Genomic DNA, 12,177 nt, shown 5'->3' with positions numbered 1-12,177 from the left:
CCCGGACACAAACATGTGGAGAGGGATTTGGTGGGCAAATGTGGTGAGGAGGGTCTTGGAGACCTCCATGTAGAAGAGTCCACCAATTAAACCTCACAGACCGAGACAGCATGGTTCACAACAAGCTGGAGTGAAGGCACTGGTGATGCAGGCTTATTCGCTGGTTGGTTCTCAGGCCTGGCTATCTTAGAGGAGGAGTGGGAGGAAGAACATTTGTACTTCTTCTTCTTATCAGCCTTCTCTCTTTTTTCTCTAGCCTTCTTAGGAGGCTTAGATGTGGACTCCGTAACAGCTGATTAAGATTTCTGCTTTTTTGTGGGGGGATCCTCGGATTCAGTGGCCTTCATTGAGAATCAACAATCGGATTCAGTCCGACATGCAGCCAACAATGTCCCATGACCCAGTCTCAACGAACTCAGACAAGCAATGTCCTTCTGACAGCCAGACTCTGTAGTAGAAGCTCTTTTACAAGATGGAGATGGCAGAGAGACAGAGACCACAGCAGTCGGGGCCACATGAGATTTCAAGGCCCTCTCATACAACGACTGCAGTTGATTATTTTTCCTCACCTGAGGGATAAAGGCCCTGCAGTGGGCACAGGTTTGCATGTTGGGTCCCTCACCAAGGCAGAGCAAACAGCAAGTCTGTTTGTCTTGCCACTCATTTCACCTCTTGAAGGTCATGGATTGAGAAGCCATTTTACAAGTCCAAACCTGATCCAAGAATCAAACAACACCAAAATCACAAGACAGAGAGAAATCAATGACAAACCAAGTCAAAGCTGAAATATCATTACACTGAAACCAAAAACAAGAGAGTGAAGCCAAAATCCAAAATCCAAGACCAAACCGTTAGTTTTCAAATTCTGAATTGAAAGCGATTCTAAGAACCAGGTCTTTCAATGCTGCTAGTGCGGCGGACAAAAAGGAACTGAGGGGAAAGAGTGGGATTGCTAGGGATATATATAGGATGGGCAGAGCTACCACCAAAAAGCCTTCCCTAGCGATTCTAGAAGGTTCTGTATGTCTCTACACAGGCACAGGAAACCCATTTTGTGATTCACAGAGACCATGACAAAGAACTATGTACACTATCATGCCTATCCCCATGCTAGCACCCCTAGGGTGGGAAATGCGTGATCCTACTGAAAACGGACTTATCTGTTCCTTTTCCCAGTAAATAAGGCTGGAGCATCCTATTTACCAGAGCTTCCATGACTTGGGTTTGGTGTGCTGGTGTCCCAAGGTTGTAGGTTTGAACTACCTGCTGTAGCACGCTCCTCCCAAAGGCAGATTCAACTGAATCCAGTCTGTCTTGACTATAATGCTTAATGAACATGAAGGATAACTTCCATGCTGCTACACTGATAGGGGAGTGTTCATGGACACAACTGGCCAAGTGGTGCCACTTCTAGGTGAGTGCGCCATGATGCCTACTGGTATCAGGAGCATCAGAGACTCATGACAGGTCACAATCCACCTGCTGAAGGTGGAGGTGGACACCTTCCTGTTCATGGTGCGCAGCTAGAAAGAGACCAACTGGGCATCTGAAGAGTAAAAGCTGCTGGTCCTTTTCAGATAAGTCCAGATAACCCTGCACACGTCAAAGGTGTATCAATCTTCTTCAAATCTTAGGACATATATGTACAGAACGAGGGAAGAATTACCTCCTAAGACCTATGAAAGGCAGAGATCACCTTGGACACAAATGCCGGATCCAGAAAAAGCTCTACAGAGTCACTCCTGACCATGCAGAGCTCCTTACACACTAACAAGGAACCTAGCCCTGACACCTTGCATCCTAAAGTGATGGCTGTCAGTCACAGCACCTTTCAGGACAGATGCAGGTAGCCAGTGTCTTCTAGGGTTGCTCCATACCAGGGATACTTTTTCCTCCCTATTGGAGCAAGTGGGAGGGGCTACCATCCCTCTACATTATTTGATGCTCCACCCTTGTCTACTAGGAAACATACATCCTGCCTTCTCAGTGTTCAGCGGGCCTTGCTTAATCCTGTCTCTTATTAATCTATTCAAGAACATGAGACATACCAAAAGCAAACAAACAAAGAAGCATGATTTTAAATACCTAACATAAAGTGCTTACTCAACTTTAGCCATTCAGACTGTAGCCAGTTTACCCACGTTTCTTAAGAATTCCTTACCAGGCCAGGGAAGGGGACAGATTCACCTCCAGTAGCCAAGGCTTGAGAGTAGAATCAATTAGGACATCAAAACCATAAAGCTCTGGAAAAGAACAAACAGAGTCTCCAATAATGACATAATGGTATTGCTAAGGTCTTAAATAAACACTGCACTAAGCATCTGCCAAAGGGCTTTGGGTAAAACAGCTTACCATCCAAGAAATGTGGAGAGATTTTCTAATTTCTTAAGAACGACAGTAGAAATGCTGACTGATTTTGAACTATTCTATAATTACTGTTGCTTCAACCATAGACCCTGACTCATGCTTTGGGGTCAAGGTGTTAGTTTTATCTTTGCACTATTGCAGTATTTAGCTCCTGCTTTCTGGCTCCCTGTTTTCAGATGCAGGTTATTCATTATGTTTTTAAAAGTTTACTCATACTGACAATGGTGCTATTTACACCAGTTTCCATTTCTACTGTACATATGAATATAAATATGCCTTCTACCGATGTGCAATTTTTAAAAAGCAAGATAAAAGCAAGGAAGCTGATTCAAATACATTGAATTAAAAGAACACAGATGAACAAACATACCAGAAACACAACTGACACAAAGTCACTTGAGAGATAATACAGAACATTTTCTCAAAAAGCATGAAGAGATATGTAGGGTAAACCATTTTTTTCAATAAGGTGATTTTTTTCAATAAGGTGAATAAGGGAATAGCTCAGCAGACATGATTTACCACAGGGATGGGAACTACAAGGTCCTACAGATGTTGCTAACTTCAGCTATCAGAAGCTGTAGCCAATATAGCCAACAGTAAGGAATACTGGGAGCTACAGTTTGGGAATGTCTGGAAGGTCACTCCCATTCCCAGCCCTGCTTTATACACACAGCACTGAACCATGTGAGAAATGCGGGGAAGCAAACACTCCAACTTTCACCATTCAGCCAAAAAGTGGTGGAAGCAAGGAAGCACATGACATATAACTCTGCTTTGTGGTAAGCTGGTTGTCTGTGTTTGCCATCTCAGAAATGCTCTAGCATAGAAATATATGCAATTTCATTAAGTGAAATCTCAGTGACATAGGAAGAAATACTAAATGACACATATGAAAGCAAACACCAGCATCATCAGACATTATCATTTGTGGTTTTCTTGGGGCAAATTTATATACACAGGTACACTGTGTACTGTAGTATGATGCCTTTCCATCTGGAATCCTCTGGAATGCTATTATTCTACAAAGAACATCTGAAGTGCACAGAGCATTTCAAGGCTACAGAACTAGAAAATTACAAGCATTAAAATTTCTTCTTAAATTCAGTGTATGAATGGGAAATTTATCATTGCTTGTCGGATCATGCAAGAAAAATTCAGTCATCAGGACATGACTGTCATGTACAACATCATCATTATTGCAGAAGGTTGTATATAGCAGTTTCCCTTTTATTATTTGCCACAAAGATAACATGATTTTATATGTACTATATCAATTAATCTCTTGCTAAATTGCAATATTTTCTATCAGCATCATTCCCTGCTGCACTGAAATTAAATCAGTCCTGATGCATTTTCTCCCACTCCTTGAGCCTTAATATTAGTTACTTTTTTCAGGCATCACTGCAACTGCTCCATGGTATACACTGTTCTTCCACTATATTAACAAAGTAAATCCTTCAGATCACAATTTAAATCCACACACGTTTAACAACAAAATAGTCAAGAAAAGTTGTATCACATGTAGATAGCAGTCCTGGGATACCTACTGCTGTTCTGGAAAATACATCAGCAAAAGCCAAATACAGAGAGTTCATAGAGTTCAGAGGAAAAGGGCAGCTTATGAGCCATGGAAGAAACTCAGACGCCTCCTCTACAGCTGCTTGCAACAGCCAGGCTTCACACTGTCACTGCCTTTTGTAAAAGGATTAGAGAAAATAGATTGATTAAAGGAAGACAGTGCTCCGGGATATCTTCCTTTCAGTCAGCAGCAGCAGGCCTGACAGCTCATGTTGCACCACTAGTTGTTAATGGTAAAATGGAAAGAAACTGGTGATCAGGTTTCATTAGAAGTTTTACTAACTTTCCACTTGTACTAGCATCTACAAACAACAAATGGCTGTTTTATCTTCACAGTTTAATATGAGCTGAAAAGATAGTAACCTATATACAACAGTTAATACCAACTAGGACATTCACAGTGAATCAGTTGCAAACAGTAAATCAAGATCTTTACAAGTTCCACTGATTCAATGTTTCTATCCTAGGCGGGATAAGCAGTTAAGATTTAAATCACAACAGTTGGATTTAAGTCAGCCTCTGCTGACATTCTTCAGTAACTTGCTCTTGACAGAAAAATTTGTAAATAAGCCTCACAAATCCTGAAATTCAGAAACATAGGCGCGTTACAGACCGCCAGATTGCAGCGGTCTGCTGTCGCCGCTGGTTGCTACATCCGGGAACCACAGCAGCCAAACAGCGTGGTTCCCGGACGCAGCAAAGAAGGAGCACGAAAATCGCGCTCCTTCTTGCAGCTCAGAAGAGATGCCGCGAGGCGCTAGTCGTGCACTTGTGGTGTCACTTCCACCACGCGACGTGTGGACGCAGAGCATCCGTTACGTCAAAATGGCGGCGGCCGTGTGGAACGGCCGCCGCCATTTGTTACGGACTCAGTCCGTGCTAGGGTTAGGGGCGTCTGGAAGAGACGCCCCTTTCTAACCCTAGCACGGACTGAGTCCGTCCTAGGGTGCCCGTCTGTAACGGGCCAAAGTTTTCTTCCTTAACAAGAAACAACAGAGTATCCTGACTCACTCTACTAGTACTATTCTAATCATATCTAACAAGCAGAGTGAGAGAGATAGTACTAGCACCTATCTTATAAATCTCAAGGCCAAGTTTGAGACCACTTAGGTAAGAATAGAGAGCCCATATTATATGTCACGTATAGCAATGCACAACCTTAGATTAAGGCTGCATCACTTTAACTGCCATGGCTCAATGCTATGGAGTTCTGAAAACTGTAGCAAAGCTCTGGTGCCATAACAAATGACAGTTCCTAGAATTCCACAACACTGAGCCATAGCAGTTAAAGTGATGTCAGACCAGATTATTTCTGCAGTGTGGATGCAGCCCAAGTGACCTTAATACAGTTGCTGATATAAAGTGAGAAAAGCTGAAAAAATATGGTATGGCCTTCTTTATGTTGTATAGTACTAACACAGGCAGATTTTTATAACTGGAATGGAGTTACAAGAAAAAGAAGAAATAGAACCTGTGCTACCTAGACTAATAGAGAAAGATGACTAGAGATCTGTTATATGAATATGCTGCTGAATCAGTCACAGAAGCAAGTCAAAAGAGTGGTGTAGAAAGACACATGGGAAATGAATTAGCTGGTATCACTAAGCCAATATAAAACCAAGATATATGTAAGTAACTCAGGCATGTAACACACACAAGAGTAAATCAGGCTGTGAGTAACTCATCTTTACAGGCCCCTGTCTTGACAGTGACTGCTGGCAGTAACATTCCAGAGATAAGAGAGACAAGAAACAAATCTTTGCCAACTGGGAAATGTACAGTGCAGGACAATGCCCTGACTGAGCCATGCATCTCAGAAACTAGTCAGGCCATCTGGTTCACACTAGAATCAACCTGACCTCCCTCCACACCTTTATCAATTAACAAAAACAAGGCAAGAAGCAAAGCAGGGTAAGAATTTTACTGTAATCTCTAATCATTGACTGATGATAACAATAGGATTTTCCTATATATCTTCCTAACTGGGAATGCAAGCAATGGAGAAAAATTTCTCTGCCTCAAAGGACAGGGCTTTCCACACCTCCTACAGGACATAGGAATAACTGCCAGAGGCCAGATTAGGCCCAAACAGGGAGGTCAAGTTCCCCTACTGAGCCACAGAATTTCTAAAAGATCCTTAAAGGATCTATCAAACCACAGCAGCTGCTGATTAAGACACATGTATATATCCTTCATTGCCTTCAAAGCATATCTGTGTAAAATCCAATCCTTTTCCAAGATACAGAGCAACTTCTCCTTCCTCTACGATAGAAGTCAAGTCACACCATGAAGTCAAGTCACACTATGAATGTGCAGGAAAAAAAAGAGGAAGCTTCTCCCTTTTTTCAAGGGATAATTTTTTTCAATATTTTCCAGTTTTTCTGCTGGAAATGTTAGAAATCTGAGGAAATGCAGATGATACTCAAAAAGGAATGCAGTGGTTTAGCACTTAAGATGCCAACTCTGATGACCACAAAGTTGGCAGATTGGCAATTCAAGACACAAGCACTTCAAGACAGAGTGGGTTCCCTTCAGCTATTCCTAGTTTCTGCCAACTTAGCAGTTCAAAAGCATGTAAAAGTGTAAGTAAATAAATAGGTACTATTTAGCATGACTAAATGCCCAGGCGCACATACCATGCGCCTCAGCATTATTATTATTATTATTATTATTATTATTATTATTATTATTAACCTTTATTTATGAAGCGCTGTAAATTTACACAGCGCTGTATATGCAATCCTTTTAGTTAGACGGTTCCCTGCCCTCAGGCTTACAATCTAAAAAGACATGACACAGAAGGAGAAGGGAGTGGTGGAAGGAAAGGGTAAGAGGTCCAGCAGTTCCTCTCTACCTCCGAGGCCTGGACCAAGGCAGATGGACTGAAGGGAGGGCTTGGCTTCAAAATGGAAGGTTAATCATTATCCAGGGAAAATACATACTCACAAGTAGGATAATGCATATACAATACATAGCAATACAGGAAATGGATCGATAAACAGCCAACAACAGAACATCAGATAGTAAGCGACAATTATGCGATGCCTGGGAAGGCTTCTCTGAATAGGATGGTTTTCAACTCCGTTTTGAAGCTGGTTAATGAAGTGATGGCTCTTGCTTGTGGAGGAAGAAGGTTCCAGGAGTGAGGGGCAGCAAGTGAAAAGGGGCGAATCCGGGATGGGGCAGAGGAAATCCTGGGCTGAGACAGGAACCCTTGACTACCACAACGGAGGGCCCTGGTGGGAAGGTGAGGAGAAAGAAGGTCTGATAAGTAAGGAGGGGCCAGTCCATGGAGGGCTTTGAATGTCGACAGCAGGAGCTTATACTGAATGCGGAAAGGGAGAGGGAGCCAGTGAAGGGATGCCAACACAGGAGAGATGTGATCAGAGCGGTGGGTGGAAGTGATAATGCGTGCAGCTGAATGCTGGACAGAGATTAAAGGACGGAGGTGAGAAAAAGGGAGCCCAGCCAGGAGGACATTACAGTAATCAAGTCGTGAGATCACTAGGGCATGGACCAGGATCTTGGCAGTAGAGGCGGAGAGATATGGTCGGATTTTGGCAATATTGTACAAAAAGCATCTACAAGCCTTGGCTGTGGTCCAGATCTGAGGGATACACGACAGAGAAGAGTCAAAGATAAAACCAAGACTGCGGGCTTGCTGGACTGGTTGAATGGAAATGTCCACAGAGACAGAAAAGGAGTGTTGAAGGGTGGGCTTAGGAGGAAAGACAAGAAGCTCCGTCTTGGACATGTTGAGCTTCAAACGCCGATGGCGCATCCACTGTGAGACAGCTGTAAGGCAAGATCATGCTGGTCACATGATCAGGTAGTCATCTTTGACAGTGCTGGCTCCCTCAGCTTATTAACTTAGACGCTTACTGTGTCAGGACTATGTAGCACACTTGGCCTGGAAATGACATGGATGTGGCCACTAGGTGGAACTACAACAGAGGTAACCACAGTTCAAATGTCCCATGATGCACAGCTTCCAAATGCTGACTCATGCATGAGTCAGCATTTGGAAGCTGTGCATCATGGGACATCTGATGCAACATGCACAGCTCGTGACGTCAGTCAAGGGGTGGATCATGGGAAATGGTATGATGCAACCTGCCCTGGGGATGAAACCAGCAAGGTTTCATTGGTGGCAAGACACCACATGACTTCACACAAGACCACCAATAAAAGGGAGATGGTGATTATCTCCGGTGTTGGGTTGTTGTGGTCAGTGACTGGTGGAGCACTTTGTCTATTTATATACAGAGCTGTGAGTATCCAGATGGCTGTTTGATACTCTGTGCAAAGCTGAAAATAGTTTGGAACAAGTGAATTAAAGCCCTCTTGTTTGAGTGAGAGCCTTGCTGTCCAGCAGTGTTTATTGCTGCAAGCCTGTTCAAGGCTGAACCCTGCGTGAGAGGAATTTTTCCTTCTCTGCTGAAGCCTTTGCAGACGTCTCTCCAACAGCCTTCTCGTGACATCCTGCCTGCGTGGATCAATTCTGCACGTGGTCGTAGTGGACACAGCGTGTCTCTCTACGCCCCAACATACCGCCCCCTAAAGTCGGACATGACTAAATAATTGTGTCAAATGGGAAACCTCTACCTTTATATGAAACTCAAATGAAATGGTTTTTTTTTTTAAGGTGGGGGTTTTATTCATTCAAAATGCCAGGACCCATGTAGCGTGAAGATTCATATGTAACAAAGTCTACAGAATTAGAAAGCAACAATTCATCTGAATATCTTTGGGTAGCTAGGGCATTAGCCCTCTGGGTGCCTAAGGAGACCTTGGAGGGCCATGCTCTCCTACTGTATCACAACACTCCAAAAAAGAGAGAAAAAAGAAAAGAAAAAGGAAAGGAAGGAAAGGAAAGGGGAAAAAGAAACACAATTGCCCCCATGTGCTCTTTCTTTTTTACTTATACAGTGTTAACAAAAACAAAGAAAGTTGTTACAATTCTACTCTAGAATATATTTTCAGTAATGCAAAACACTTTCATAATATTTATAGCTTTACCTGAACTTTGAGAATGCCCTGTCCATCACTCCTCCAAGAATATTACCTGTATTGGGAGTGGAATATGGGATTGTGATGTAATTACACCCAGTCCAATCTCTTATTTCTATTTGGGTGCACAAATGAAGAATGAATCAGAAAATGAACTTTGTTAACTTCTCCCCATCTTCCTTCTTACCCTCAGGGAAAGGTTTTGTAGTGCTTAAAAGCCTTGGTGGTGCCATAATGCGGCTTTTCAATGCCCACCCAGAAGCAGACTCCTGAAGTCAAAACAATGAAACCTTTAATAGACTTGGATCGGAATACATCAGTCTCCTCCCTCCTTCCCAGCCTGCTGAATCACCTCTGTAATGGTCTGCTTGGAGTGCTGAAAGCTCCTGCTCTCCCTCCTTTACCTTACAGATGCCCTGTAAATCTGTATATATGGTGACAAGCTAAATCTCCTAGCAGAAGAGCTGTATTATTACCACTTTCCTACTCCATCCACTATCATTATTTTATCTACTAAAAGCACAAGCCTATGTAAAACTGCTTTTCCCCATGTCTTTTGCTCACCGGATCAACAGTTGCCTATTTGGTCTATTCAGCTAGAAATTCAAGACCCATTTCCAATGAACAAAGACACTAAAAAGCTTTCACATTAGAACACTAAACAGTGGCATTTTCCAGACTACTGCCAAATTAATGCCTGACCAGGATGTATGCATAATACCTGAAGTCTCCAGAGAGGCTGCAGCAAGACCACCATGGCCTGCAATTTAATCATATCTCCTAATGCTGAATTGGTTAGCATTTAAAAGAGGGAGGAAATTGCTCTCACTGAAGATAAAAGACCTATTATACTAATGAAGATTATACTTTCCTCCCTTTGTTCCAACTTTTACCCCATAAGTGTAATGATTTGAGGGCTACTAGTTAGTGTAGATTCTGCAGCATTAACAAGGCAAAGCAAATAAAAGATAGTGATAAAATTAATAAGATGTATTTCTTTTGTGTTTTCTCCTGCAGATGCATATCACTTCAGTTTTCATTATGGGGAGAATCCAAAATTGATGTCCAATCAGTTCAAGGTACAGAAGAATAGAACATATTATTGCATAAGTATTTTGTATAAACTCTAAAACACAACATGAAAGTCATACTACAGGCTGATTGAAGTAGGAGGAAGCTGAGGGTGGGTGGCATTACAGGCTAAGGATAATAGCAGAAAATGGCTAAAAAGAACAATGCTGAAATTATGTATAACCAGCTATTACGTAAATATAAGAACTTTCAATAAACTCTGGAGGTTTTTTTTTTAAAAAAAACCTGGTCACAAGACAAAAAACAGTTCTCTTCCTATGTTTTTAAGCTTGAATGACAAGAATGTGAGTTGTAGCCCATTAGTCCTGGTCTTGTGTATTCCAGTGTCATGCCACATAAGTGTAGAATTTGACATTGGTAGCAATAATTAACATTGCAAGAGTTTCAGTTCAGTATTTTATTTTTTAAAAGCAAGTTTCTATCTATGAAAAGACAATGAAAAATGCATGGGCAATGCCTGGCACAATCTCACAATTAAAAAATAAATTAAAAATGATATCTCAAAGAGTCTTGGTGCTCTCAAAGAGCCTTTAGCTATTTATCCTTCCTTATGTCTAGGAAAAAATCAAAACTGAATAATGCAAAGTAAGAAAATATAAACAGATTTATATCACATATACCAGGGAAGGGCATAAATCCAAAGGAAAAAACCATGACAAACAAAAAGTCTGCTTTGTCTCCAATTGATTTGGAGTCAACTCACTTTGACTCAGCTTTTAAAGAATCAGAAATCAAAAAGTATGTGTGTGTTATTATTATTACCAGAGTTGGAACGTCATCTTAGCATATATTATGCCAATCACAGGTGCACAGTCCTAGGGCAAAAGGCAGAGAGAGATACTATTTCTAAGGGGTTGACCACATGGACCTAAAGCCCTATGCCCCACCCACCCCAATTCTCACATCATTCAGTTTAGACAACACAGGCCAAAACCCCAGGGCCAAGATAGGACCTGATCCTGCCAGACCAGACATAGATCCGGTGCAGCCTGCTTGGTCTTGGGGTAAACAACCTTTACCCCAGACAATTTTACCTGAGGTTCTTGGAAACTCCATGGCAAATCCCAGCTACTTAGACAGCCCCCTGTATTCCTTACTTTGCTGCAACATCACTAGTATTTAGAAGCCCTCTGTTGCCACATCTGATGCAGAAATGGGACACCACATGTGGGTGCAGTTACGCACCCAATTTCTGCATCAAATGTAGTAACAGCAGGGGTGGCGGCTTCGGAGTACAAGCGACAGTGTGGCAAGGTAAAGAGCACATGCTGGTTGCATGTCTCAGGTCAGTGTGGGATGGGTGAGTAAACACCCACCGGTCCCCATGCCAACCCAGGGTCCAGCCCAGGTGAACACCAAAGCCAGAATAAACCAGATCAGAATAAAAGCTACTAAATTTCAGGTGAATATATGCATGGGTTTTTGTGTCAGAGTGCCTGTTATAAAACAAAATAAATCACTGGTGAACCATTGTTTTGAAAATGTCAGACTGCATGTAGGTGGCCCTAAGAAATATATTTGTGAAGTTCCAAAAGAATATATGCAGTGGTTTATCTAGAAGAGGAATCTTAAAAATAGTTTGCAATGGGAGAGTGATTAGCATCCCTCAGTTCAACCAGTAATTTTGAGGGACAATTTATATGAAATTGGCACCCATCCTAGAGGTCTGAAAACATGAAAGTTTCAGAAGAATCTGTTCAGGACTAAGGAGTTATCATTTTCACTTTCCACCCCTAAAGAAAGAGACTTGGAGCCACGTATTACTCACGCATATGGTAAAGAATGCTGGTATTCTCATAGTCCTATTTTTGGCCAAAAAACATCTGTACTTGCCATCGCAGCTTTCATATTGTGTCCACCCAAGAATGTCAATCTTGCAAGGAGATAATAAGGATTACTACTTGGTTAGTTTTCATATTTTCAGCCAGATTCCAAACAAAGACAAGGGCTATCTTTGTGAACCGCTATGATCTATGGAATAGCGGTATATAAATAAATTTTATTATTATTATTAGTTGGGGCACGGTCTTGCTGCTGACAAGCAGCAGTTCTGTATCTGGAAAGCAAAATGCGACTTTTCTGTTCAGGTTAGCAAGATATCTGGGTCAAGACAGAAACTGGGTGGGA

The 12,177-nt window shown here is 42.0% G+C and overlaps 1 protein-coding gene across 10 annotated transcripts in view; it reads right to left on the bottom strand.

Moving 5' to 3' along the window:
* TTLL5 (tubulin tyrosine ligase like 5) overlaps positions 1–12,177 on the bottom strand; it is a 273,548-nt gene that overhangs the window by 185,186 nt on the left and 76,185 nt on the right. For all 10 annotated transcript variants that reach the window (XR_006104524.1, XM_042473064.1, XM_042473053.1 and 7 more), the window contains one exon: positions 2,162–2,243. Coding sequence is in view for 9 of the 10 variants with exons in the window: in XM_042473064.1 (XP_042328998.1) it covers positions 2,162–2,243 (82 nt within the window). In the remaining variant the exon portion in view is untranslated. The remainder of the gene's footprint in view (positions 1–2,161; positions 2,244–12,177) is intronic.

This window comes from Sceloporus undulatus, chromosome 1 (assembly GCF_019175285.1).
Source record: "Sceloporus undulatus isolate JIND9_A2432 ecotype Alabama chromosome 1, SceUnd_v1.1, whole genome shotgun sequence".
NCBI classification, from domain to species: Eukaryota; Metazoa; Chordata; class Lepidosauria; order Squamata; family Phrynosomatidae; genus Sceloporus; species Sceloporus undulatus.
This window is presented reverse-complemented; position numbering and strand designations above follow the sequence as displayed.